The sequence below is a fragment of the Lipophrys pholis genome, assembly GCF_963383615.2.
Source record: "Lipophrys pholis genome assembly, chromosome: 6".
Taxonomy (NCBI): domain Eukaryota; kingdom Metazoa; phylum Chordata; class Actinopteri; order Blenniiformes; family Blenniidae; genus Lipophrys; species Lipophrys pholis.
The window spans coordinates 26,729,636-26,756,488 of NC_137629.1; the positions used below are offsets into that span (position 1 = coordinate 26,729,636).

The window sequence follows — 26,853 nt, forward strand, 5'->3', positions numbered from 1 at the left end:
ATGTCTCACCGCCTTCCTCTTTCACTGTTACAAAAAGCAATAACATGCTTCCAAACAACACCGTTGGTGCAATATGAATTATTTTTGTGTTGGCCAGTAAATTCTGAACTGCCATAAGATTAATGCAGACTTTAAATTAATACAGCTCAGGTGCAAAAAAGAATAATCTGGCATATCAGTATTTATTGTTGTAGTGAATTTCCTATGAAGAGATTAATATTGCTAGCCTTACAGCTTTTCTACTTCAAATATTGCATGTGCAAAAGCACAGAATCAGTTATGCTCTGTAAAAAAAGAGCGAATTGTTTTGGACTTTTAAATAGCTAAAGAAGAGGAGATTACCGAGGAGACCTTGAATGCAGCATGAATAACACTGCGCAGTTCAGTGTCGCCTGATTCTTCATCATCATCATCATCTGGAGTCTGCAGTAAGTCCAGCATGTTTTTATATTATAACAGCTTACCGGCTACTGGTCGTGATTAATCTGTTTTTTTAGAGATACAAACCTTGTTAATTTCCGGTGTTCTGACAGTTTATCCTAAAGTAACCACGCATTATAACAGGAAAGTTGCTAACCGACTTACTACCTAACTGGGATTTACAATACAGAGGTTTCTATTACTAGTATGGGGAAAAAAAATAAGATAAAAGGTTAACCCTGACGGGAAAGCAACACGGAACGAGTTTTATTTCGCTGACGGATATTATAGATTTATTAGCCATGGTGCGTTTAAGGTTCTTACTCAACCCGTGCGCGCGCAGCTGAGTCAGAAAACATTGTTCAAATACGAACAAACCAGCTTGGAAAAATGACTGTCAAACCCATATTTTGTGGCGTTATGTCATTATTCATACTCTTAAATAACCAAAGCCGCTTCAGTGACCCCCCCCCCCCCCCCCCCCCCCCCGACACACACACACACACACACTTGTTAACAAACTAAACATTAATTAATCCCACATAAATCGCCAATTCAACTCCATCTTAAAATAAACTCCACTGTGACTCCTTGTACGAAGTTGTAGCTCCTAATTATGTGATGAAGCGTAAAATCTCAATGTCACATTTCAGGATTTCTCTTTTTACTATTCTGCCGGCGTTCCGTGAACGTTGCAAATTGTTTACGTGAGAGCGGGTATTTGGGGCGCCAGATTACAGGACGGATGATCAACTGGCAGTTTAACTCCTCCTGCCTCGTTGTGTCGCCGTATAGCTACTAAACTGTGAGGCGCACATCCGTGAACCAGAATCAAATTAAATAAAAAGCACTTTTAGTTTGAAACGGGTCAGTTCGACCGGCTCAGATGACATCACATTCACGTCGTCAATAAATGAAATTGACATTCTGCGACGTTCTTGAGTGAGAATAATGTATTTATGGACACAGATAAATGATGTAAACTACACGAGCTCAGTAAAAATACATCTTTACAGATATCATTATGAAAACCCTACTGTATTTCATCCAGTTTACAGAATGAATGCCCATCTGGACTCACTAAAATGCTGGAATGCTCTAAAAACTACGTCTTATCTATTTATTCATCTTGTGTAACTACCACACACTCGCATGCTTTTTTCTTTCATGATTTCTGAGTGCATACATGATTCTTGCTTAATACTGTTGTCACGTTGTGTAAATAAGAAAGAAATAACTCACGTGACTTCTCATACATTCCTCTCCTCTCACCACCTTATAAATGCAACGTTTTCTGTTCCGCTGCTGTGAATACTTTTTATTGTTTTTGCTTTGGCTGTTTCAGAAGCCCTGTCTGCACAGATGTCTGCTGTACTGAGTCTTCGCCTTCTTAACTGCTACTCAAAGCAAGGTGGAGAACCATGTGGGTCACATCATAATGTTTATTTGCACAAAATGAAGCATGTTCACAGCTCTTTGCCTCGCCAGGGACATTTGGACGTGGGCCTGCTCTCATGCGTCCTTTCAGTGTCAGCGTGCAGAGAGAGGGTTATAGTAAGTACTACTACAGACCAAGAGTTATGTCTTTATCTAGGGATTTGTGCCTGAATGATATCTAACCTCACTCATTTATTTGTTATTGCTTAACCCTTTGCAGAGTATGTTAATGCTCAGGAGCAGCCAACAGATCTGAGATCTATCACTGACCGAGCCGCCACCACCCTGCTTTGGACCGAGCTTTTTAGAGGTTTTTGTTCAGTTTGTGTTTTGGTTTTTTCCTGTGCAGATAGCTTGTGCCGTGGGGAGGTATTGCAAACACCTGGTGACACCCCTTAAATATTAAAGTCAGGGAGTTTCGACAGTGGACCCAAACGCATGACCAGGTTTCAAACAAATCAATATTGATTTATTTCAAAAAGGAAACAGGAAAACCTACAGGGAACAAAATTCTGGGAACATGGCAAGCAAAGCAAGACAAACGCATATAAACAATGCTGACGGACAAACAAAGACACAGAGGACAGACTGGGTGCTAAAATAAATTGAGAGAAAGAGCACATACTAGAGGAGGAGAGACAGAATGTTAGTGACATGTAAAAGTGAAAGATGGTGAGTGAAAAAAGTGGAAAGTGTAAGTCGCCCAGCAGACTAAACAAGCGTCACCAGAAAGTTGTCCCGGGTGGCCTGCAGCAGCCCTAACTGTAAGGTTTATCAAATAGAAAAGTCTAACTTTGAAAATAGAGACTGGGTTAGTCTGTCTGAAATTAACTAACTGAAATTGGGAGCCGGTTTCACATGAGAGGAACCTGTTCCTAAGAAATTTGATCTTTGTTCCTGTTTTGTTTTGTTTGTTTGGCTTCTCTAGAATTTGACTAGAAAATATTAAGTGACGGGCTGCCAGTTTGTTGGTTGTACCACCTTTGTGGAATTACTTATCAGTGAACAATCACGGCCATCTTTAAATCCACAATCTCACATTGTGATTTTTCTTTTCGGCAACACCCTCCCGTAGGCTTAGCGATGACCATGAGTTACCTTTTCCGTGAACCAGCAACAATAAACTACCCCTTTGAGAAGGGCCCTCTGTCCCCACGCTTCCGAGGAGAGCACGCTCTGCGCCGCTACCCTAATGGAGAGGAGCGATGCATCGCTTGTAAGCTATGTGAGGCCATCTGCCCTGCCCAGGTGAGCGCCAGTACACGCGCCCGTCATAGAGGCAGAACATACATGATCTGATGTGTGAAAGCATGTCTGGAGTGTTTGTCAACCTGCATTTTTCCTATATATGATGAAGCCAATCTTTCTAAAGAATAATTATAAAAGAACAAAAATATCAAGTTCGGGTTAAATATCACTGCGAGGTTGGATGATTAAATAAAGTACTACACAGTATTTAGTCAAATCCCTGTTTGTCCTGTCTGAGCCTTTGGCTTGGTCTCTTCATTGTCCTCCCTTCGCTGAGCTCAGGCTATTACCATTGAAGCTGAGACGCGAGCTGACGGCAGCAGGAGGACCACACGCTACGACATCGACATGACCAAGTGCATCTACTGTGGTTTCTGCCAGGAGGCCTGCCCTGTTGATGCTATTGTTGAGGTGAGAAAAAGTCTGAATTCTGAGATCATTTTCATTTTACCATGCAACTGTTCAGAATGGGAAAGTTACCAAAACATCAGGGGTATCCAACTGTGGCCCCCCAGTTCTTCAGCTAAAAGGCCTCCGTCAGCAAAGATTCATACAAGTATTCATTTCTGTACGACATCTTTCATCCATAAAGACAAATCAATGAACTTTTAATGTTATAGTACATGATTCATTGGGGCCATTTCATTCATTTTGTTACCATAACTGTGCTCCACATTGTTCTTTTTGGATCATTTAATTATAAAAACACTGCAAAGCTTTGTCTTCATTTTCAGGGTTTAGAATTTGGCACAAGAACTGAGGGCCAAACTGTAAATGTATGGGTTGTTCTTTAAGAGGGCTTGCCCAAAATTTATAACCTGCTTTGCACAAATAGAAAGATTACATGTTTGTGATAGCCTTCATAATCAATCAGTGTTTTCTTCCTCAGGGTCCAAACTTTGAGTTCTCGACAGAGACTCATGAAGAGCTGCTGTACAACAAAGAAAAGCTGCTCAACAATGGAGACCAGTGGGAGGCTGAGATAGCCGCCAACATACAAGCAGACTACCTGTATAGATAGACTGGGACACGGTGAAGACACGACAAACCAGGGATCTCCAACCCTGGAGCCGAAGATCCCCCGACCAGCATGTTTGAGGTCTCTCCCTGCTGTGGCACACCTAAGTGCGATGACAGACTCAATACTGACCTATCTTATGAGCTCTGTCATGACATAATCATTAGATTGAGGTGTGTTTGGGCAAGGAGACGACAAACATGCAGGACAGGGGCTCTTTAGAACCGGAGTGGGGGAACACTGCAGTAAACCAATAGACTTGATATGCATCAAAGAGATTACTGTAGCTTTACAAATGCAAAGTTGAATAATAGTGAGTTATACATTAAGAATGAAGCCCTCCTGCATGAGAACATAAACACGCACAATTTATGAATTTTTTCTTGTGAGAATGGGTGGAATTGCAGTTTGGGATGTTGAATGTCGCACAGGGTGTCTAAACTTGGTTCCTGGTGTGTGTTGAGGCAGGGAGACATCTAGAACATGCAGAGCACCGGCCTTCGAGGACCAGAGTTGTGAACCCATTACATGTGATGTTACAGTTAAGGACTGTTCTCAAAAGGAGAAAAAAATATGTCACTGTTTTCAAAGTTATTTCAGGTGATGAAATAAATCATATTTAAAAGAAGAAGGTGTTTGCTTGGTTCACTGCTTCACTGAACCAAGTATTTCATTAATTGGATGACAAAACTGACTAAAATGTTGACTGGAAATAATTATGATGTCTTTAATAAAACAAAACTTATACATACTGCTTTAAAATTGTGAAGATTACGTTTTTTCTAGTTTTTCAATGAAGGTCATGCCTCAACAATGATAAATATAATTGTGCATTATTGAACCCTATAAAAGACATCAATCAAAAACCACAAAATAGGAAACTTGGTGACAGGTTATGCAAAAGGTTGCACCACTAAATCCTACACAACTAGCATCTATATCGGTATTTAACTTCATAAAGTTGTGTCATTCACACACTTCCATTGGTTTAGTTGTAAATGTGGAAGCTACCAATAATGATCACTTGACTGATAATGGCTTAATTGGTGCTATTTGAAACAGTGGGTATCGATGTAGCTGTTGGCAGCCTTACCTCACAATATAACGAATCACTAAACATCTTTAGTTGTTTGTTTAGGTTAGCTGAGGGTGAGTATCTGGCGAGTATGTGCAACTTCAATGCTGAATCATGGTCGAATCGGCGTGACGCATGCGCACTGTGCGCCGCGCGCTGCGGTACCACGTGATAAGGGCGGAAACTGACTCACAGTCCACGCTGAATCTCCCGCGAACGCAGCCATTTACTCTTTTCTCTCTTTGAGGTAGCACCGGTAAGCATGTTATTTTCTTCTCTTCTCGAGCTTTTTCCGAATCTCAACTTTGACGGGGAAGTGAGCTGAAAACGCGGGAAGAGTTTTATGGCGAGTTGTGGGTTCCTGCTGCGTCGCGGTTGCGGCCAATTGGCCGAGGCCATTGAATTTTTCTCGAGCTAACTCCGTGCTAACGTTAGCCGTTAGCTCGGCGGAAAGAATGGCTTCCATGCCGTGCGGGCTAACAGGTTAGCCTCGCCGCCAAGCGAAGCTCTGCCTCATTTTCAACGCTTTGTTCCGAGACACCCGCTCATTTTCATCTGGTCACATGTATATAGGTTTGCCCCCTTGGGTGAACTCGGATGTGTTAATTCAGTTTTGTTTTTGTTTTTAAAATGTATTTCGAAGAATTTGGTCAACCTCGGGACGGAACATATTAGCTGGTTTGCGGTGCGGTTGTTGCAGACGAACACGAAAAAGTGCGGCCGTTGTGTCGCACTCAAAAGTAATGGCTGTAGCTAGCCAGTTTGAAACCGCCGCCATTGAACTACAGATTCTTAGCCAGCGTGCCCACATTTCGAAATAAATCCGTTTATTTTCATGTCAATCGGGTTTTTTTTTTGGTTTTTTTATTTCTGACGCCTTGTGCCGGAGCATTAGCTCTGGTAGAACAAGCTCGAAGTGACGCTAACTGTCTCGATAGCTCGACTCTGCGCGGTCAAAGCTGTTAAATCTCAACATTTAAACGTCGTGTGGCTCTTTATTTGTTATCAAACGTTTGATCGCAATGTTTATATCCCCGGTTTTGGAGTCTGTGGACACGAGGTTCACGGACAACGTGCTAACTAATCATCCCGCCTTGTTTTCTTCCACTCAAGAAAAATCGCAACCACGGCGGACTCAATGGCACAGTGTGTACCGGTGGCGGTATTTAAGGTGAGAATCGACCTCCGAGCCTTCTCAACTTTTGACTTTTCTGCGAATTGAGATTAAATGACGGTGTTTGTGCTGAGCCAGTCCTGACCAGTGTGAACTAACCGACTTGTCTTTCTGGCAGTTGGTGTTAGTAGGAGATGGAGGCACCGGTAAAACTACTTTTGTGAAGAGGCACATCACAGGGGAGTTCGAGAAGAAATATGTTGGTAAGTAGAAGCATACAATTAAGTCAATTTAAGACAAAACTAATAGATCGGCTTTATAGTTCATTTAGTGACGAGTAAGAGAGCAATCTCTAAAACCAGATGGATCCCATGGTGATTTATGTTCCATTTTATCAACATACTTCCACGTTTATGAAATATCAACTGGTGTTTTTCACAATTAAAATGTCCTGTCAACAAATCACATTCTAGATGTTTGATCATGAGCCTTTTGTAATACCATAATGATTCTACATAAGTCTATGTGGCAATTAAAATGAATGACAGTATACAAGCATTTTTCTATTTAATTTATATTCCGTTTATAGTACTTTTTGGTTACTCCGTAGGCCTGAGTCTGATTCCCTATTACATTCTTTGGTTTTTGAATGACATGTAACGCATATAAAAAAAAAAATTGTCTTCACGCTGTTAAAATAGAAATCCAGCCACATGTGTTGTAAACTGCTTTGAGACATATATATGCGTGTGTGTGAGATCCTGTTTGTCTTGATTTAGGAAAAAAAAATCTGTTCTTAAACACTTACCCGTCATTACAGCCACTCTTGGAGTCGAGGTGCATCCTCTGATGTTCCACACAAACAGAGGAGCCATCAAGTATAATGTGTGGGACACAGCCGGTCAGGAGAAGTTTGGAGGTCTCAGGGATGGCTACTACATTCAAGGTATTGTTCGCATCTTTCCTAGTTGCTCTTGTTGTAGTTTTAACACTGCTTTGCGCTGTCTTTAATAGTGTACTGAAACTTTACTGCTCCCTTCACAGCTCAGTGTGCTATCATCATGTTTGACGTCACTTCTCGCGTCACCTATAAGAACGTGCCCAACTGGCATCGTGACCTGGTCCGTGTCTGTGAGAACATTCCCATCGTCCTTTGCGGCAACAAAGTGGACATAAAAGACCGGAAAGTCAAAGCCAAGAGCATCGTGTTTCACCGCAAGAAGAACCTGCAGGTATTACATGCTTACTAACGGTTTCTCCCCCCCATTGATAAAGGTTTTTAATCTGGTATGATTTCTAACTGCTTTTTTCCATTGTTTGCAGTACTATGACATTTCTGCCAAGAGTAACTACAACTTTGAAAAGCCTTTCCTGTGGTTAGCAAGGAAGTTGATTGGAGATCCCAACCTGGAGTTTGTGGCCATGCCTGCTCTTGCTCCCCCAGAGGTCCAGATGGACCCCAACCTTGCCGCTAAGTATGAAGAAGAGCTTCAAGTGAGTATGAGCATGCGTTTGGATTGTGATGCGTTCAGCAACAGTAACTCTGCCGGCTGCCACTGTACTAACCGGCTTGTATTGTTTCTCTAGGTTGCATCACAAACGGCACTCCCAGATGAAGAAGATGACCTCTAACCTGTTACCTGTTTCCCCCCTCTCTCTCTCCCCCAATGTGGACAGGAAGTCTTTAGAGTTTTGCCCCTTTACTGTAAAATCCCTTTTCAGATTTTTTTATTTTTGAATTTTTTTGTTTTAAACCTAAGAGGACAAAAAAACTTGGCAGAAAAGTTGTGATTCTAATTTCACTGTATGACACACCCACCCCAGTGTTGTTGTTGGTATGGCGATGTGCTTCTCTTCATCATCAAGCACCCTCCTCTGCAGTTACCCAGCTCACATAATGCAGTTGTATGGTGTATTGGAAGCACTAATGGGAGTAAACTTTGAATAAAAACATTCTCAATATAACATGTTTGTGTTGTGATTTCACAAGAGTCTTACTAGTCTCGTATGCGCTTGTATGCCTGAATAAATCTTGTTAATGGACATCTTTTTGCTGTTTTGAAGTGATTGTTCAATATTTACTTTATACTGTAGCAACATTGCATCTACATTAATGAGCATTGTGAAACCCAATAATGTGTGTTCTGTCAAAATGAAGGGGAATCTGTGGGTGGCCCATCAATAAGTGATCAAAAGTGTCCTCTGCAAATGTGGAAAAAGTATGCGAACCGTTGTAAATGCAAAGTTTTCTCTGCTAAGTGCATATCTTTCCATCTGTGGGCTGGTATGAAATTGCATAAAAATTCCTCACTTCTAAGTTGCTCACCTGTTGGAGCTGTGATGGATTCCATGCTTGTTGGCACATGCCTGTGAATCACAAGAATTGTTGAATCGTCTTCTGTTGATGGAAGCTCTTAACACCACCATGATTGCTAAGCTTGACATTTTATATGAAAATGTTAAGGCTCCCATTTGTAGCTTGTCACTGTTTCTAATGGAATCATGGGATGTTTTTTGAGGCCCGTTTCTCCGTTTTACTGCCTGATGTCCACTAGGTGTCACTGACAATCTATTCAGACCTCATAACGCCCATTGAAAGATTACATAACCTTCTGGCTTCCACGCGGACGAGTGATACATAAATCCTCAATATTGATTCTGGTTTTTCAAGTACTGTTTTTCTTTTATTAAACATGTAAACATGTCGCTGGCCTTCATGAGGTTATGATGACCACACGATCTTATCATGGCTTTATAACCACGTGCAGATCAGTCCCATACAGGACATGTACTCGTCAAAACTTAAAAAGCAAGTGTCTTCTCACCTCCCTTCTATTCATCTGTGGCAAAACATACTGGAGCTGGCTTTGTTCCATCTTACCATACAGTCACTTTCTCACCAAGACATCCCATGCGTCGTGCTTAATTGCCCTCCAGTCCTGTTTATGTCACACAAGTATGTCCAAAATACAAATCCAGAGAGGATTAAATGCTGACAAAGTATCCCACATCTTAACAATGGGGGTTTAAAACAAAAGGACTGAACCTGTGTCTCCTGCTTTCACAACATACAAAGTTAATAGTGATTCAAGGATTTAAATAGTATTGAATGTTCCCAATTTGAATAGAATCACAGTTATCTCAATATATCAAGGCCAGTCGAGTAAAGGTAATCATATAACATATGCGACAAGCAGATCTAAGGTCCTCAGTTATTTAGAAAATGTCACAGTTGATGGTTTTATGTTGTCATCAATCAAGCTCTTTGCACAAGCAAGAATCTGTGTTGACCAGCTGTTATCAAGCTTTTGTTGAAACTAAGCGTTTTTTCAAAGTTGCCCAGTTATAGAGTTATTGCCTTCTTTATGTCAGGAATCCATGCTTTACTTGTGCCGGAAATGAATTCTTTCAAAAATTGAACATGTTTTTTTTTATGTTCATATCAATTTGTTCCAACATTTGGATGCCAGTAAATAGGCACATTTGCAGTATTGTAGTGTTACATTTTCAAACAATGTTGTTCACTATTCGTGCATGAGAACAAACTTTGCAGAGCACTCACTGCGTCCTTATTGGTACAAAACATACTGCAGCACATACATTTATGTGCGCTTTGGTAGAACTCACTATAATAAATGCCCTCGCTTGCATATAATACAATGTGGGGGATTAAAAAAAAAAAAAAGAAGACCATAATGGTTTAGATAATGTATAATAGAACAATGAAATAAAAAATTAAGTACTCCATAAATAAAACAACAAAGAAAACCCGACCTTTTGACACAGTCATCTATATCTGTTGTTTTTTTTTTTTTGAATGTATTACCTTTATTGGTGTATTTAATGCTCAATTTTATCTTATAACATGTTTCTCTTTTCTTCTCATGTTGATTATCGTCAGAATAGACGAAGTTTGAAAGTTTGACCCTCCACATCTAAACAGTGTTTTGTCTTGGAAGCCAGATGTTCCCACAGCACGTGAACGCGTCGCGGGTGCAGGTGGTTCGGGGCGTGGCTTCATCCCGGCAGAGGAGGCGCATGCGCGAGCCAGAAAAGTGCGTTTTAGAATGATTACTGGCCGGCGGAGGGGCAGATTATACGGCTCTACACGACTGTTGTTTTAATCCTCTGGCCGAAGAGATTTAGCAAGAAAAAACACTGGCTTTAAACCCAGCTGCCATATTGTATGGAAAAGCGACGGAAAAGGTCCTGCTTTCAGAAAAAAAAGACGTTTTCTCAGACTCCTCTTCCAAGACTTTCAGGGAGTTTAATTTAGTTTTTTTTTTTTTTTTGGCGGTGGGTTTCTTGTTGCACAGCTCGCTCGCCAGCTGGTTGAGGACTCCTGAGAGTGGGACTAGTTTTTCATACAATATTGTGGTCATCTCTCGGTGTTTCAACCGGTAAAATAAACAAAACAACATGAAGGACCGATTGGAGCAACTTAAAGCGGTAAGTAGTGTCCAGGAAATTGTGGATTTACTTCAGTGTGTCCTTTTCACCTCAACAGTTTTCCTTGAGAAACCTCTGGAAAATAAAAAATTTTTTTAGGTAAGAAATAAAAAGTCCCGGTCACTCATTTAGCCATTAAACACGTTTACTAATGTCACATTATCGTTTGGTCGTCAGTGTATTATGTGATGATGACATAACTCATCTGATGGATGAAGTATCCCTCCAGCTTAGATGCTGATTTCAAATGGGGGGAGTTGGATAAAAACCATGTTCATGTTCCAGAACTATCGTGAGATAAGGTTTAAGTAATTGCAGTCCCACAAGTCTTCATTCACAACCATGTCATTAATGCATGTTGCTGAAATTGAGTTTTTCAAGCCAAAAAAAATGACACGAAGTGTTTAAATTTTTTTTATACTTGTGATTAAAATCAATTAGTTTAAATTCTATATGTTCAGCGGACAACGATTGTGCAAAGCTTTTCATAACTCCGTTGAAGATTTCATCACTATAGGTCGATATATTACCTGTGATATAGGAATGTGAATTACACACATTTTCTATAACTGGAAAAATATTGTAGGTACAAAATTACCAGGTGAAACTGATGCAATCAAAGTAAGTTGATCAAATATATACATTGTACTGGAGATATCCAGATTCACACTCAGAGTCAGATTCCCCTGTGTTGTTTCCTGGTTCATTTGACAACTAAAGACATTTACTGCCACGAGATCCTATTGTGACTCGAGATGGGACGTGTTGCTATGGCTACCTGAAGCTGTTGGCCAAATATTTGCCTTGTTTAAAATTGCTGAACTGTAACATGCATGTGTTTCACCCCCAAGGTGTCCACGTCTCACACAGCCGCCTTCGTAGCAGAGGAAGGATTTAGAGATAGTGAAGCGGGCCCATTATTTGTTGGGAAGTCGTTGGCAGTGTGGTGCTGCTGAAAAAGTGACCCGTGTTTTCAGTCCATTAATTTCCTTTCCTTATCAACTCTCTCCCTCCACCTGTATTTCCCTCCTTGAGCTTCCTCTCTAATGTTTAACTTTCAGGCAGTAATCTACACTCTGTTTGTGTCTGTGTGTGCAAGCTTGTGTGAAGTGAATGTTTGCTTATAGCAGCAGCGACCCGATCGCGTCGCCTTACATCCGACCAATGTCAAGATATTAAGGAAATTCAGGACAATATAAAACTTTGAAGCGTCGTTTTTTTTCTTTATGCGTCAGTGTTTTTGTGCGTGCCCCCGTTTAACCAGCTGCCTAAATGTCAATCGCTGACTTCCAAGAGTTTCAATAGAAATTTCAGTTCACTGCAGTTCTGTGAATATTTTCCAAAGTGCTCTGAGTCTAGAGTTGTGTCCCTCTCACTTCTGCGTGCAGTATTTCCCCTCACTGAATGCGCTGAAACAACTACCTGGCTCAGACAATGAGATGTGAAGTTGTCAACGTGGCTCCTCCCTTGGCATATGGACTTTTGAAATCCCTTGTCAGATTTCAGCTTTGCATTAACACGAGTCCCGATGGAGGATATTGGCTTTTGTCGCTACGCTGCAGTAAATCTGACCTCCCCAGTTCGTCCGCTGCCGGTGTCACAGCGAGTAGCTCATTTACTAAGTCGTCCCATGGGAAATAAATTATAATTGCTTCTGCAATAACGTATTTATTGCCGCCTTCTAAATCAACAAAACTGGGTTATCTGAGTGTAATATCGCAGACATTATAAGTCAAACCTGGACCAACGGAGCTCAGGAGGAAAAAAGGAAGAAACTAACATCGGAAATAAATTATTAAAACGTTGATATGTTAATAAAGGAGCATAGCATGAAAAGTTTAAGTGTAATTTGCCCCAGAGTGAAGCGTCATGATGGCCATATATTCTTGTTTGTTTGTATGCTTTTTTTGGTGAATGAAATGTAAAATTTTTTTTTTTTTCAAGCCAACTCTTGAAAAGGCAACCTCAAAAACACATCAGAATACAAACAAAAACCAAACAAACATATTATTCTAAGAAGCTTTTCGTTGTTTTATTGAGTTTCACAAAACGATTAGAAAACAAAGGAAAATAAATAAAGTCAAGATAAGAAACGGCAACAATGAGAAATTGGTTCCTTTAACCGACTGTGATTCATTTTCTTTTACCGTCATCAGCGAGGCGATGATTCATCTCTTTCCATTCACGTCGTAATTTTTCTTTTTTTCTTTGACCTCCCCGTTTAGAATCATTCAAGTGAGATTCTGCTCCCGTTGAGAAACGATGCTTGTTTCTGTTGTTAAATGTTTTCATCCATGAAGCCATTATCTGTCTCACAATACCAATATATATTTATCGATGTCAAATCCTATATACATATAAAACCATCCACACGACTGTGGCACGCCCTTTGCTAGACTCTGTCATTTATGATTCTCGGAGACAAAGTCTGACAGTTTACAACCTGCTGTTTTCTTAAATATGGCTGCCATGGCAACGATAAGTTGAAGAGTGCGTCCAAGGCCAAGTGGACTAAGCTGGATTGTGTGCACATGATAGGCAATCATGGAGATCACTTGCCGAGTCACTTTGCGTGTTCCTAGTACCGTATATCTGCCTGGATTGAACAACTAGACAAGAGTCAAATTTGATGCAGTGGATTCGGCTTCAATGTGTTATATCAATTTAACCCTTCACCTTCCAGAACTTTTAAGATCATTGTCATGATGAGCTGCTTCTTCATCTCACTGCAACACAGCATCTCAAATTGAACTGAATGTGAAGTGCTTACAGCCGCTGCCGTGATTGTATACATATTAATTATATCCAAATTACTGTTTTCATACACAACCTTCTTTTCATACAGTTAGAATTTCCTTGATAAAAGTCCAAAAAGGAAATCTCGATTCTAAAGTATCGTTATTTCCCATTTTATCATGATCAGTATTTGCCTACTTGACAATTCATTCTTGGGGTTAAGATATTTATATTAAGGCTTCATTTATTAAATTCCAATATTAAAATTGTGCTACTTCAATAAACAGTTCCAGTCCAACGTAACATGCAATAGTACATCTCAAAGACAGTTTGACGTGGTGCATTTTGAAATTGGTCACGTGATTTTGACACGGATTTTAATACATACAAGCTCTTGTTTAAACTACTTACAGCTCTGTTAGTGTGCGAGTAAACCAGGGTGCCTGGAAAAAAACTTAAATACCTAAACAAAAATAATCATTTTGGTCACATCTTACCCAGTCCTCTTTCAGAGAGAACATGAAAACAACTTGACATACTTTATTTTATTTTGGAAGAACTGTCACACATCACCGCACACACGTGAATGAAACTAAACAACACACCCACTACTGGCATTTTTTTTGAATCACACTTGTGATTTGGAATCTTTGTTAAGTTACGCGTCCCATAATAACCCGGTGAGTTTCTCAATAAGACATCTGTTGTTCTGAACTAGAGCAGTGGTTTTATGTCCTTTTCCAGTACCTATTTATTATCCGTCTCGGTGAAGTGAATTATCCACTCTGACAAAGGCTTTAAAAAAAAGCACAATTAGTTAAACTGACATGCTCATCATTCATATGCAACGTGTTTGCTGCTTTCTAATCTTGATGTCCAGTGTGCACGTTTAAGATTCTGATGATTACGTAATCATTGAGATTACAGTGTTTTCGATGTTTGTGGTTTTAAATCCAATCTGCTGCTGCAGGCATCACCGTGTCAATAAATAGGCAGTTGTGTCCTGGAGTTTAGAAAAGCAAAGCTTGAGGTGCGCAGGTTTGAATCCCACTGCCGTGCCCCCCCCCCCCATGTATATTGACATTTTAGGTGCGTCGCTCTGAAAGCAAGGTCACATTTTGGAGATCTGCTGCTTCTGTGTAACCACCATTCAAATATCTGACACTGGCACTTTTTAAACCACAACATGTTGCGAGGTGTTACGCAATATCTGTGTAGTTACCAGAAACGGTTTGTGGTTCATGTGTTAAAATTAGAGCTCGATCGGCTAGTTTCAGCGTTTTCCGACGGTAAAGGGATTTGCAAGTTAGTCATAAGATAATAGAGTGAGTAAACATAGTAAAAGTCTATCTATGAGGGCCCATTTACAATCCTACACCATGCATACAGTATGTATTTAAGATCTAAGATAGGGTTTTAGGTCACAATTAGTTTAAGGCCAACATTTGCGGTTTGCCTAATATTTAATGTATGAAATGGAAGACAAGGGGCCAAAGAATTTCTGATGTGAATGAATGGAACTCCACACGTCCTCCTTTGTAGACGTGTCTGTGTTTCGCCCCTGGCGGTTTCTTCCTCACGCCATTCCCCTTCCTCTTGTTTATGCTGAATGGGAGACACTGGAAGGAAGTCAGCGCTTGTTCTTATCTCTGTGGTGCAGAACTGCTGCGTGAGGGAGCATAATGTGCTGCAGCACCTTGTTTGATGAACAGCCGTCGGAGAGATTTAAAAACAAGTAGTGTGTGCGTGTGTGTGTGTGTGTGTGTGTGTGTGTGTGCGCGCGTGTGTGTGTGTCTGTGTGTCTGTGTGTGTGTGTGTGTGAGACGCTCTGGGAACTCTGTGTTCACAACTGTTGCGAGTTGCAGCAGCCTGAACCAAAGAGCCATGGCGACATTTGCAATTCAAATTGTCGCTCGGGGGGAGTGGAAGGGAAGAGATCACCTAAAAACTCAACATTTTCAACAGCAGCACTATAAGTGTTTGTGACGTTTATTTTTGAGTGAACCTGCAGAATATTTCCCCCGTAACACTTCAACTTATTCAAAATAAAATACAACTATAATGTTGAATATGACAATAACGAGAAATGCTCGGATGAGAAACCATAGATTTTCTGTTCAGTTATTTTATTTTATATATATCTTAGAGTTATCTGTGGTATTGAAATTCCATTCATGGCCAGAAGAACAATGAGGAAACTTCCTGTTTCAGTCACTAATAGCAGCTTTTGAGATCCGACCGAGACCTTTTGAAGTCATGTCCTCTCACGGTGTCGCCCTGCTCACTGACATACGAGTGGAGAATAAGTATTTATCCTGAATTACTTCCTCCCTCCATAGTTTAAACTGCTTTAATCAGCGTAAGGTGACGATGAGCCAGAGCTGATTCAAACATTGTGCATGTTTATTGGCGTTAAATGTTAGTTTATTTAAAAGCCCCCGAGCTCGGCATGGCTTTGAAATGTTTTTGTTTTCAACGTTTATAAATATGTAATTCACTAATCCAGGCCTGCTTCATTACGTTTGTTCGAGAGATGCAGTTCTAATTATGACACCCTCACAGCACTCCATATCGATGATATGCTTGTCAGGTACTCACTGGTGTGTTGTTATTACATATTTACATTATTATTACACACATTGCATATTGTCGCTCTCGCCTCAAAGTGAGGAAGTCTCTGCTTTACGTCTCGGTTGGGTTTCGAGGGTCTTTCTGTGCAGAAGTTGCTTGTTCTTCCTATGTTTTTCTCCTGGCACGACGAGTTCAGACATCTGCTGACACTCTATGGGGCGTTCAATGAAAAGCAGAAATGATTTTAAAAGCAGAAGTAATTCAAAAAGAAGAAACAAGCTGATATGATATCTCAGCGTGGCAGACTGTGTTGTTCAGAGTTTAAAATCAGCCGAAAAGGGTTTGCGTTCCTCGAGCCCAGTCCGAGCCGAGATGTTCGTGGCCAATGTTTGTGTTTGTTTACCCGACGTCTCCTGTGACGTATTTGTCGACTCCAGCAGAGTGAAGCTGCCGGCCGACTCGGGTCAGATGAGTATTTCTGGCCCGAGAGTTTACTCTGTGCCACTAAGACGGAAGCAATTTCATTAGTTTGTTTGTCCGCAGGGTTCTGAACTTCGTGCTGATCGATGTGGTTTCCACTCTGACAAGGAGAGCACTATGAGAGGATTTATAGGTGATAAAAAAGATACTTCCTGATTCACTGCAAGAATTCCTATTCGACGCAGCTCCAAGGATAGGAAGACAAATGCTGCTGCTATTCTCCAAGACAGTCATGCAAATTGTTGTTTGGTAATCATTTGTAGACTGACGCTGCAAGTCAAAGTCCTAATTTACATTATTTCCTTCATCGTCTTTGTTGAAAACACAGCTTTGCTTTGTGGGATTCAACACCATTTTTCATTGTTGCTGTAAAATGTGAAACCCTTGTCCTTCTTTCATAAACCAAAAACCACTTGCCAACCTCTTTTTATGCTTCTTATATTTAATCTGCTTGCTCGGCAATCGAGTAACAACAGCAACAGGTTATGTAGTAGTAGATTTCACTGGTACCATCAAAAACAAAGCAAACTTGATCCAACCTCCATGAAGACTACAAAGCAGACGAATACACTATTTTTTTGATCTATAAGCTGAGTTTGCTTCATTTTTTGAGCTTACGGTTAATAATAATGTTTGTCTTTTGTTTAGTTTGTATAACAGGATTTTTCTGTTGTTGTCGTTTACACAAATAATTAACTTTTCGTTGTGTATCCGGAAGTGTGTGTGTTGCCTATTTGACCCACAGAAACATTTTTTCCGGGGGCTATTGAGTCACTCGGCAGGAAGAGAAGAGTAGGAATGACAAACCAGAGGTGGAATATGAACTGTTAAAGTACACTGAGCTGCTCTACGATAGGGTTCTGATGACAGGCTTCACATTCTGAGCGTTGCGGACACATGTAAGACCCTTCTCGTGTTTCTCCGACCCTGTTGACCCCGTTTTTGTTTTGGTTAGACGTGTGACCAAGATGACGACGAGGTGGAGATCGCTGTGGACAACGCAGCCTTCATGGACGAGTTCTTCTCTCAGGTGAATGATTGAAATAGTTGAAGAGATGTTCTGCCGTATTCACTGAGGTCAGTTGCTCTCAAGTTCTTTTTTTTTCTACGAAGACCTCAAACTGTACCAAGGGAATTCAAGTCCACGTGTTCATACCAGACGGGGTTTTCATCCACGTCGTATGCATACAGTCAAGACCGTGTGTTTGTTTCAGATTGAGGACATCAGGAACAGTATTGACAAGATCGATGAGAACGTGGCTGAAGTGAAAAAGCTGTACTCGGTCATCCTGTCTGCACCCACATCAGAGCAGAGTAAGACTGTACCGCCGCACAAGCTTCTCTGCGTGTACTCCTTTTCGCTTCTGTAGAAATATTTCAGTGTGTGTGGGGTCAGACACTGACTGTCTCTTCTTGCTCAGAAACGCAGGATGACTTGGAGGCAATCACCAATGACATAAAGAAGATGGCCAACAATGCAAGAAACAAACTCAAGAGTGAGTGCGCCACAAACAAGTTGTCCATAACACTCATTTCTCTGTTTGCTGGATTTGTACGGAGTGTGATGTGGTGTGGAATGACTTTTAAATCACTTATTTTGACTTAATTCCCAGCTATTGAGAGAAATCTGGAGTCTGAAGAGCAAGAGAGGGTGTCGGCTGATATGCGGATACGTAAATCACAGGTAAAGCAGAGGATTTAACTGAACTTTTAATGGGACATTTAATGAGCAAATTCTATCTTTCCCAGCATGCTGTGCTGTCCAGAAAGTTTGTGGAGGTGATGACAAAGTATAACGAGGCACAAGTGGACTTCAGGGAGAGGAGTAAAGGACGTATTCAGAGACAACTAGAGATCAGTGAGTGACGTCCACACGAACCACAATAAGTTGTTGGTTCGAATGGTTCTTCATCCTCGTCCACTTGTCTCTCCTCTTCCCTTTCAGCTGGGAAAGCAACGACAGACGAAGAACTGGAGGAGATGTTGGAAAGTGGCAATGCTGCTGTGTTTACTGCCGGGGTAAGAGTGTGTGTGTGTGTGTGTGTGTGTGTGTGTGTGTGTGTGTGTGTGTGTGTGTGTGTGTGTGTGTGTGTGTGTGTGTGTGTGTGTGTGTGTGTGTGTGTACCCATATAAATCAAATCTGAAGCACCTCAACTTGTCACATTTGTTGTTGCTCGCTATTTGTTATGTTTGGGTACAAGTTGTATGCATAGTTGAGGTTTGTTGAGTTAACAGGGATTCCTTTGATTCCAAATGTGGCAGATAATTCATTAAAAATAAATAAATAAATAAAAGAAGAAGACATTGTAATTGTAATAATTGTAACTGTTTGGTTGTGGCCCTTTTCACCCCGTGATGAGCGAAAACTAAAAGAACAACACAACGTGATGAAGTCGCACTGGATTGTGTTGCTTCAGCTGCGTGCTGGGAAGAGGAGTGCATACTGACTGTCTGCTCATGAGCAACCTTGATTTATAAAGTGGCTTCCAGCAAAAGACGGGAAGAATTTCCTGCTCAAGGACACACAAATCAAATCCACATTCTTAGACCGGATGTTTCAAATTCTTTCGACCAGCCACAGACCTGAACAAGCAAAATGACTGTAAATTTTGATTAAACTCAATTTAATTTCTTGTGTAAGATAATATAGTATTTCGTATAAGATTTAATCTAACAATAGATGTCCCCAGTTGATTTTTTTTGATGAACAAAAAAAGTCTTACTTCTTGAGCTTATGGATGTGATAAAAACGCTTCAGTTGAAGGTTGGACTATTTTTTTTCTTTATTTTGATTTTTTTTTTTGAAAATTATCAATCCACCAGTTTAAAACTTTGCAGCACGGGATTAAACAGTATAGAAGATGGATGGATATTTTGGCGCAGAGTTTTGATCACACGGGAGAATTATTGCACTTCTTTACGCCGCTGCTGTTTTCCTCTGAAGCCTGGATATTTGATTGCTGTCACTCTGATAAAGAAATCTAGATCACTGTCATCATCATTATGTAAGATGAGTGGTGACCCCGTAGATGCAGGTGATCTGATCGGTCCCTCTGCATTACTTAGAGATACTCTCTTGTGGTCAGTTGCTTCGTAAATGAGGATACATTTGACTGCGCGTCGACATTAAGCCTCGTGCCGTCTGTCTCCTGCAGATCGTGGACTCGGGGATCTCCAAACAAGCTCTGAGTGAGATCGAATCCAGGCACAAAGACATCGTCCGGCTGGAAAGTAGTATCAAGGAGCTGCACGATATGTTTGTAGACATCGCGATGCTGGTGGAGAGCCAGGTACCCCTCGATGTGCACACGCCTATTATCTCACACATTCATTCCTTCCTTCATTCTTTGGATTCATCCTTTCGGTCTTTTTCGTTCCAACTCTTCTCCTCCTGATTTATTTCTTTTCCTCTGACCTTGAATCTGCATCTGTCTTTGTCTCCTCTCTTCCAGCTCCATGTCTTCCTTCCATCTCTTTTCACTCTATTCTTCCTCGGCCTCCTTCATCCCGTCATCCAACGTTAGTGGCGACACCTTTCACGCTTTGTAGTAAGATTTGCGATTAAGGCGTTGTTGATGTCGGAACAGACTAGCCTGTAAAGTCAGTGCTGAAGTAGTTGCAGTAGTCCTTGTGTGCACTTACTGTAGTATAACCACGTACTTCTTGCACCATGCTTTCTGAGGGAGAGGCTTGCCGGAGGTAAGGACCCTTCTGTTGCTCATTGTCGCTCTATATGTTGTGTGATTTCTTGGCGATGTTGTGTTGTATTCAACAGTATTATTTTCTGTTTTCAGCTGGAGAATATTTTTTGACTCATGAACGCAAAACAAATGCCATTTCATATGTACTCAGTTAAAACATCCATCCAGTATTGTACGTTTTGATCAATGAAGTAATGATACAACACAAGACAGTTGCTTTCCTGTTTGTAAAATATTCACTTTGTTGGACTTTCTTTAACTGTTGCTGTGCATCTCATCAAGTCCCACATGTTTGGTTTTTTTCTCAGGGTGACATAATAGACAACATAGAGCAGAATGTCTCCAAGTCAGTGGACCACATAATAGAGGCGAGGGAACAAACCAAGAAAGCTGTCAGGTATCAGACCAAAGCACGGAAGGTAATGTCACTCTCCTGTCGGTCACACTGATCTCCCCGGACCTCCTCTGCTCAGGTTTCTGCTGATGTTCTGTTGGGACACATTGGACCACTCGGTTTCTATCAAAGTCTCTCTTTTCGCCCTCGACACTTATTCCCGCACTGCTGTTCTGTGTTCTTTCTCTCTTTGTCTTGTTTTTCTTATTTCCTCGTGCTGCTCTGTGCCACTCTGACACTGTTGACGTCAGGGAGGGATGATCGACAGGATTGAAAGCAACATGGACCAGTCCGTGGGCTTTGTGGAGCGGGCTGTAGCCGACACGAAGAAGGCTGCAAAGTTTCAGCAGGAGGCTCGCCGTGTGAGTGACTCTGGTCTGAAACAAAAGAGTGGCTTCCCAAAAGCAACAAGACAAATTATTAAATTTTTTCTTGGCAATGTTAAATGTTATATCTGCAAAGATGGCTCTTACGCATAAATATGAGAAATTTTGGCTCGTTTTAACAAGTACAGTCAAAGATGAATAAAGGACAGGACAGATCAAACACCGTTAGATTAATCTCTGTTGAATTGCAGTACGTGGAGAGAGTCAGCGGCTGAACACAGTCACAGGACGTCGGAAATGGTTTTTATCTTGTTAACTTACACCTTTCAGGTGTTTAATATGCAGGGGTCAAACTCTTAGCGGCATTGCTGGATTAACACCAAGTGAGAACAAATGTGGCAGCAATGTTGGAAGTTTCTAGTCGTAGTTAGGACTTTTGATTTGGACGTGAAGCTTTTAATTTAAAACCGATCAAATTTCTTAATTTCCTGCAAAAAAACCCCCAAAAAACACTGACAAAATAGAACACGGCTCGGCACCTGGCATAAATCGTTAAAATTAAATTAAGATGTGTCTGAATCCTGGCATAGATTATATATATATTTATACTGTTTCGCCATAAATCATCAGATAAGAAGTAAAAAAAAAAAAAAAAGGTTAAATAGATTATAAGTCCTGTTCTGCTACGACTAAGTGCTCGTGCTTGATTGGATTTCATAGTGGAAAAAACCCCTCATAGAATATATTTTTAACACAAAGCTTTCTTTGGTTCAAATAGCAGCATAATGAACGAAATGTCGAAACGAATTGATTGACTCTAAAGCAAAGTTGCTTCTGGGAAACCTGCTCGACGTGAAGCAGACCCCGATGTTCACCTCACTCCTGCCCTGTGATGATCCACGGCCCTTCACCGCATCGTGACCTCAGCCTCCCCCCCTGTGGCTCGTGACCCCTGACAGCATCGATACCCTCAATCCAGAGCATCCCTCCTTCCTACCGACACACACACACACACACACACACACACACACACACACACACACACACACACACACACACACACACACACACACACACACACACACACACACACACACACACACACACTTTCACTCACACACCGGTTCTTTTCTCTCTTTCATTTTCTGTCTTTCTTTCTTCTTCAGCACTTTGCTTGTGACAAGCTTTTATTAAGTGACTGTGTCAAGAGTATCGTCAAACGTGTGCTTCTGGATGTTACGGTATGAAAACTGCTGTGACAAAAAGAACAAAAAATGAATTTATTGAATTTATTGTGCTGAGTTTTGTTCGGTTCCAACGCCACGGGACCATCATGCGATACGTTTGAGAACCGTCGTCTTGTTTGAAGTCAGGTCGTACGTCCGGCTCGATCTGACCATATTGCATCTGCCTGGTTATTCCCCACAGAAAACGGTGATAATAGTGGTGGTTGTGGTGGTTTTGCTGGCCGTGCTGGCTCTCATAATCGGGTTGTCAGTGGGATTGAAGTGAAGCTGCCCCGCGGCTCCAGTAAGAGGAGAGCTAAGGGTGAGTAAACCTGCAGTGAATATCTGCTGCGGTGCTCAGTGGGTGTGGGTTTCAGGCACGGTTGCACTTCTCGTCAGACTCTGTGTGTGTGTGTGTGTGTGTGTGTGTGTGTGTGTGTGTGTGTGTGTGTGTGTGTGTGTGTGTGTGTTCTTTCTATCCAGAGCTTTACTTTACTTGAGGTGGGTTTGTCTGTATTTGAAGTTCTTGGGTGTGTGTGTGTGTGTGTTCTTTTCCTCTACTTCAACCCTCGCCTCTGGTTACTGCTGAACAAACAAAGCAGTGCCTGTAGTGAGTCGGTCGCTGGCAGTTTGAGCTGATATTTGGTCTGGGTCTTCATTTCAGGGCTTTGCAGCGCTCTCATTATCAATGTTCTCCCTCTGTGTCTCCCTTCCCCGTAGAAAAAGAGAATTATCAGTGGCGGCTGTGAAGTATTCCTCCTCATCCTCTTCATCTTCACGCACAAACTATCGCAGGACGGTGTCTCACTGCCATCGTCTGATCATTCCCCTTCTCAACCTTCATCCGCTGACACACAAAAGACGACACGGACTCTGATCACTCCTCATGACTCCCATCTTATTTAACCTGAATTCATAAAAACAAAATTAATAAAAACTGAAAGTCTGGTGTGACATCGTACCTGTGGACCAAAGAGAACACAGGTCTGCTTGAGGATGCTCTGCTGCAACATGAGGAAACGAGAGCAACACCAGGTACAATCATTGTGTCTTTCTACGGAGGCAAAAAAAAAGGGAATTAAGAAATAACTGATCACAAAGTCACTTCTGTGTCGCTGAGCACTTCATTGTTCAGTTCTTGTTGCCAAAGAATCAGCCTGGAAGGGAAATTGTAATGCTCGATGTGCCTGAAACCTTGCAGGAGCACATCAAACCAACCCCCCCACCCCCACCCACTACACCCCACCCCACCCCACCACTGTTCCATGCCTTCATGAGCCTTGACACATCCCCTGATTGAAACGCTCGCTACTGAATGTTCTGTGATTCTGTTGGTTTTGAGAAGTTTTGGCACTTTTATACTTCAGAATATATGATTAAGCTTGAATTTTATATATATATATTTTTTTTGTCATTATCTTGTAAATAATAGAATTACTATTTGTGTATAGTTGATGTCTCGTGGTTGTTTTTAATTTTGTTTCATTCGAATGTGATTGACTGTGTGCTTCTGGACACAAGTAGATAACTTATGTACATGTTGCAGGGAGTCTCCTGCCCTATTTGAAATATTGACTCGTGATTTATCCCCTTGTTGATATGCTGTACAATCTAATGTTTTAATGCCAAAGAGCTTAAAGAGACACTGGGTGTAACAGTGGAGGCTTGTTTCCCACATGTGCCAGCTTAGTCTCTGTATTTATTCTACTTTTTGATGACGTGTCACACAGTTCTAACCTCTCTTCAGGCTACTGGCTCTTTCTTACTGTGACATCCATTGCCAGACACGATCAGTCTCCTGATTCATTCGGTAAAGCCCTGCAATACATCCTTGTACTCAGTTCACTGAAGTTTATATACCCCAGTTCTTCAGGGAAATGTGGGTTCACTTTTTTGAACATTGTTATTTTCAACTTAACAAAAACTGAAAGAGAATTCTACATTTCTTGTTTTTATATGGTTTTAGTACGCCTTGTTTTGAATTATTTTGTAAAATAAAACATGTAACTGTTCAGCACAGGATTCATCGCAGGGCTTTTTGTCTTAAACAGAGTTTTTTTTAAAGCGTGCCTTGTGTACAGGCAGCTACGCTGAGATGTAGCATTTAACCAGCATTTCTTTTGGCCATTGTTTTCCGCAATAGAGAGCGAGTCACACTGACAGTTTCACTCATTAACCGATCACAGTATGTCACCCGTCGGCTTTACCATGGCAATTAAAGCGCTGCCTGCTGTGCATTGGTCAGTAACACTGTTTCATCCAGTCATCGAGGAGAGAACTTTTAATGGAATAACTCCTCTGTAGTGCAAACACCTTTATTTGAAACCGGAGCCTGAATGTTGCCTTGTTTTATGGTTGTGGACAGGGCTTCTGTGGTTTTGTCCTTCCTCATTGTTGTTGTCTCTTATGAGTGAGCTTTAGGCTGCAGTAAGATCGCAAGGTAGAACAACTAAAGCTGTTTTAAGTTAAATGCCAAGAGTTTCACTAGAAATTAAAGATGTTTATATTCATGGGGGCTTGTCTTCTTCTTGCTGCTCGCTTGCGTCTCTGATCCGCTGAGTTGCTTAAAGTAAATGTTTGACTGAATTCTGACACTCATGACTACATGTCGCCGTGTGAAAAGATGTGGACCTGTCAGCAGATGCTTCATCCAGCCTGTTAACCGCTGCGTTGCAAAGTGCAGCTTTTAAAAGATGTGTAAAAGATGGGGTAAGTGCTGTTTTTTTTTTTTTTTCTCTTTACACACAAACGCACACCGTGACCTCTGTGGCCCGTTCTTCCCCTCTGCTCAGTCATTTCCTCAAACCAGCATTCATAAATGTGTTGGCCGCCCGGTGTTTTCACCCTCAAACCCGATGCTTCTGACTCGTGTGTCTTCCATCCAATCTCCAGAAAAAGATGATGATCACGTTGTGCTGTGCCATCATTGGGATCGTTGGATTCTCTTATCTCTACAGCTTCTTCTCGTAAAGGATTTTACACAGGTGATACCTCATCAGCCACACTCGCATAACCTGAATCCAAGCCTTTATATGCAATAACGTTCAATCCCTTTTAGTGCTGATTTTGCATTGAAACAACTTGCCTTGCTCTCTATTCTATGCTTTCACGTCACATGAATACACACTGACCCCTTTTTCCTTTTTGTGTTTCTTTTGATGCCTTTAGGGATGTGGATGTCCCGCAAGAAAAAAAACATTTCCTGAAGTGCTCCTCTTTCTTTTTTTCCCTCCCCATGAGTTTATTTAAAGCCATAATAGATAGTTAAAAAAAAAAAAAGAAGAAAAAAAGAGTAACCTCATCTGCCCTGTTTGCTTTCCCTTCTATTGTTCTTTTGAATCAGAATTTTCTCTTGCTGTACGAAGTGTTTGAAAACGTGTTTTAATGTGTAGATTTATCTCAGCCCGCCTGTTCACAGCCAGATGGCCCGACATGTGACTTTTAATCGTTTCGGGGGGCCATCCTGGCTGATTTTGGCGCGTCCTGGTGGTGCATTGAGGTAATTAATTAGAGAAATTGTAATTATCGCGAGGTAATGTCAAGAGATTTCCTTAATTTAATCATATATGAACGAGAATGTGCTCTTTAGTGTGTGCCGTCTTTGCTTTAAAAATTATCTGATCAAAAATACCCAGATAAGTAGTTATTTTCTGATGTGTTGATGGTCATAATTTGAGCAAAATGTGTGTGACCTTATTGTGTGTGTGACGCTGAAATCGCTTGTATTGGTGGTCTTTTGTGTCGCGGCGGCTGTCGGTCGCTTTCTGACAGTGTGAGCTCAGTCAAAGCCTGTTATGTAATAAACGATCTCTGTGCGTTGGACCAATGGTGGCGTGCGCTCCTCTTCTTGGTGTTCGCATGGCGCTCGTGAGACACCCCGCCTGGCTGTCACCCCAACTGCTTCATGCGACAGCCGCAGCTGATGTACGTCCACGCAAGACTTGACAGCGTCCGCGTACCAAGAGCTTCCCTGACCTCGTTTCATCCCCCATCGTCCCAGCGAGCGCTACTCCTCACCGCACGCCCCGCCCACCAGCACTGCGAGGGGCGGGGTCTACCAGGGGTGCGCTCGTTTTTCTCTCGCTTGAGGCTTAGAGGATTGGGTATGGAGGGAGCAAAGCTTGTCCGACAAGACACAGACCACCACTCATGCATTAAAACACGAATGATCAGTTTCCCTCAGACTGGAGGCCACAAGCAGGAAGAACATGCAAACCCTGAACCGGAAGCTTGGATTGATGGAACGGTGGTTACCACTACTCACCTGAAAAGACTTAGTAATATGCCAAAAGGATATGAAAATACTGTTTCTAGTTACAAAATACATCATATGATGAGGAAAATACTAAAGTATTCTCATTACAGCATATAATCATAATGAGAAAAAGTCAACCACATGAAATTAAGTGCTGCTGTGTGAGTGTGACAGTGAAGAGTAATCATAACTCATTTTTATTGAGTATTTAACCAGGTAAATACCAATGACACAGAAATCTTACAAGTAACGCCTTGCCAAGGTTGCAGCAACAATCTTACACAATGATCGTACAAGTAGCATCCGTTTTAAAACAAATAGTGAATACTTTTTTGTTTAAGAGATTCGATTTTAAAAATCAGTCTTTAAATTGCTCAGTGCAATCACAAGCATTATAATGATA

The 26,853-nt window shown here is 41.4% G+C and overlaps 3 protein-coding genes across 9 annotated transcripts; all 3 read left to right on the forward strand.

Moving 5' to 3' along the window:
• The first annotated feature begins 23 nt into the window (after positions 1-23).
• On the forward strand, positions 24-5,454 carry ndufs8b (NADH:ubiquinone oxidoreductase core subunit S8b). 2 transcript variants are annotated; one of them, XM_080465578.1, is made up of 7 exons: positions 24-428; positions 1,766-1,831; positions 1,909-1,974; positions 2,078-2,167; positions 2,933-3,105; positions 3,388-3,516; positions 3,995-5,454. In XM_080465578.1, the coding sequence occupies exons 2-7, from the start codon at positions 1,783-1,785 to the stop codon at positions 4,124-4,126; spliced, it is 639 nt and encodes a 212-aa protein (XP_080321704.1). In that variant the 5' UTR covers positions 24-428; positions 1,766-1,782; the 3' UTR covers positions 4,127-5,454. The 2 variants fall into 2 exon arrangements, with proteins under 2 accessions (XP_080321704.1, XP_080321703.1); XM_080465577.1 differs by having other exon boundaries at positions 342-428; positions 1,766-1,843; positions 3,995-4,882.
• On the forward strand, positions 5,365-9,017 carry ran (RAN, member RAS oncogene family). The gene is made up of 7 exons (XM_080465579.1): positions 5,365-5,454; positions 6,312-6,369; positions 6,491-6,575; positions 7,133-7,258; positions 7,357-7,544; positions 7,636-7,806; positions 7,900-9,017. The coding sequence occupies exons 2-7, from the start codon at positions 6,337-6,339 to the stop codon at positions 7,942-7,944; spliced, it is 648 nt and encodes a 215-aa protein (XP_080321705.1). The 5' UTR covers positions 5,365-5,454; positions 6,312-6,336; the 3' UTR covers positions 7,945-9,017.
• A 1,322-nt stretch (positions 9,018-10,339) lies between these two features.
• On the forward strand, positions 10,340-26,019 carry stx3b (syntaxin 3b). Of its 6 annotated transcripts, XR_013935421.1 has the most exons (12): positions 10,370-10,761; positions 17,504-17,578; positions 17,763-17,862; positions 17,970-18,044; positions 18,162-18,232; positions 18,298-18,406; positions 18,494-18,567; positions 19,704-19,838; positions 20,001-20,247; positions 20,558-21,005; positions 25,088-25,179; positions 25,364-26,019. XR_013935421.1 is itself a non-coding variant. In XM_080465572.1 (11 exons), the coding sequence occupies exons 1-10, from the start codon at positions 10,732-10,734 to the stop codon at positions 25,163-25,165; spliced, it is 858 nt and encodes a 285-aa protein (XP_080321698.1). In that variant the 5' UTR covers positions 10,340-10,731; the 3' UTR covers positions 25,166-25,179; positions 25,364-26,019. The 6 variants fall into 6 exon arrangements, 4 of the variants coding, with proteins under 4 accessions (XP_080321698.1, XP_080321697.1, XP_080321699.1 ...); XM_080465572.1 differs by lacking the exon at positions 20,001-20,247 and having other exon boundaries at positions 10,340-10,761; positions 20,895-21,005; XR_013935420.1 differs by lacking the exon at positions 20,001-20,247 and having other exon boundaries at positions 19,704-19,850.
• The last annotated feature ends 834 nt before the right edge of the window (positions 26,020-26,853 follow it).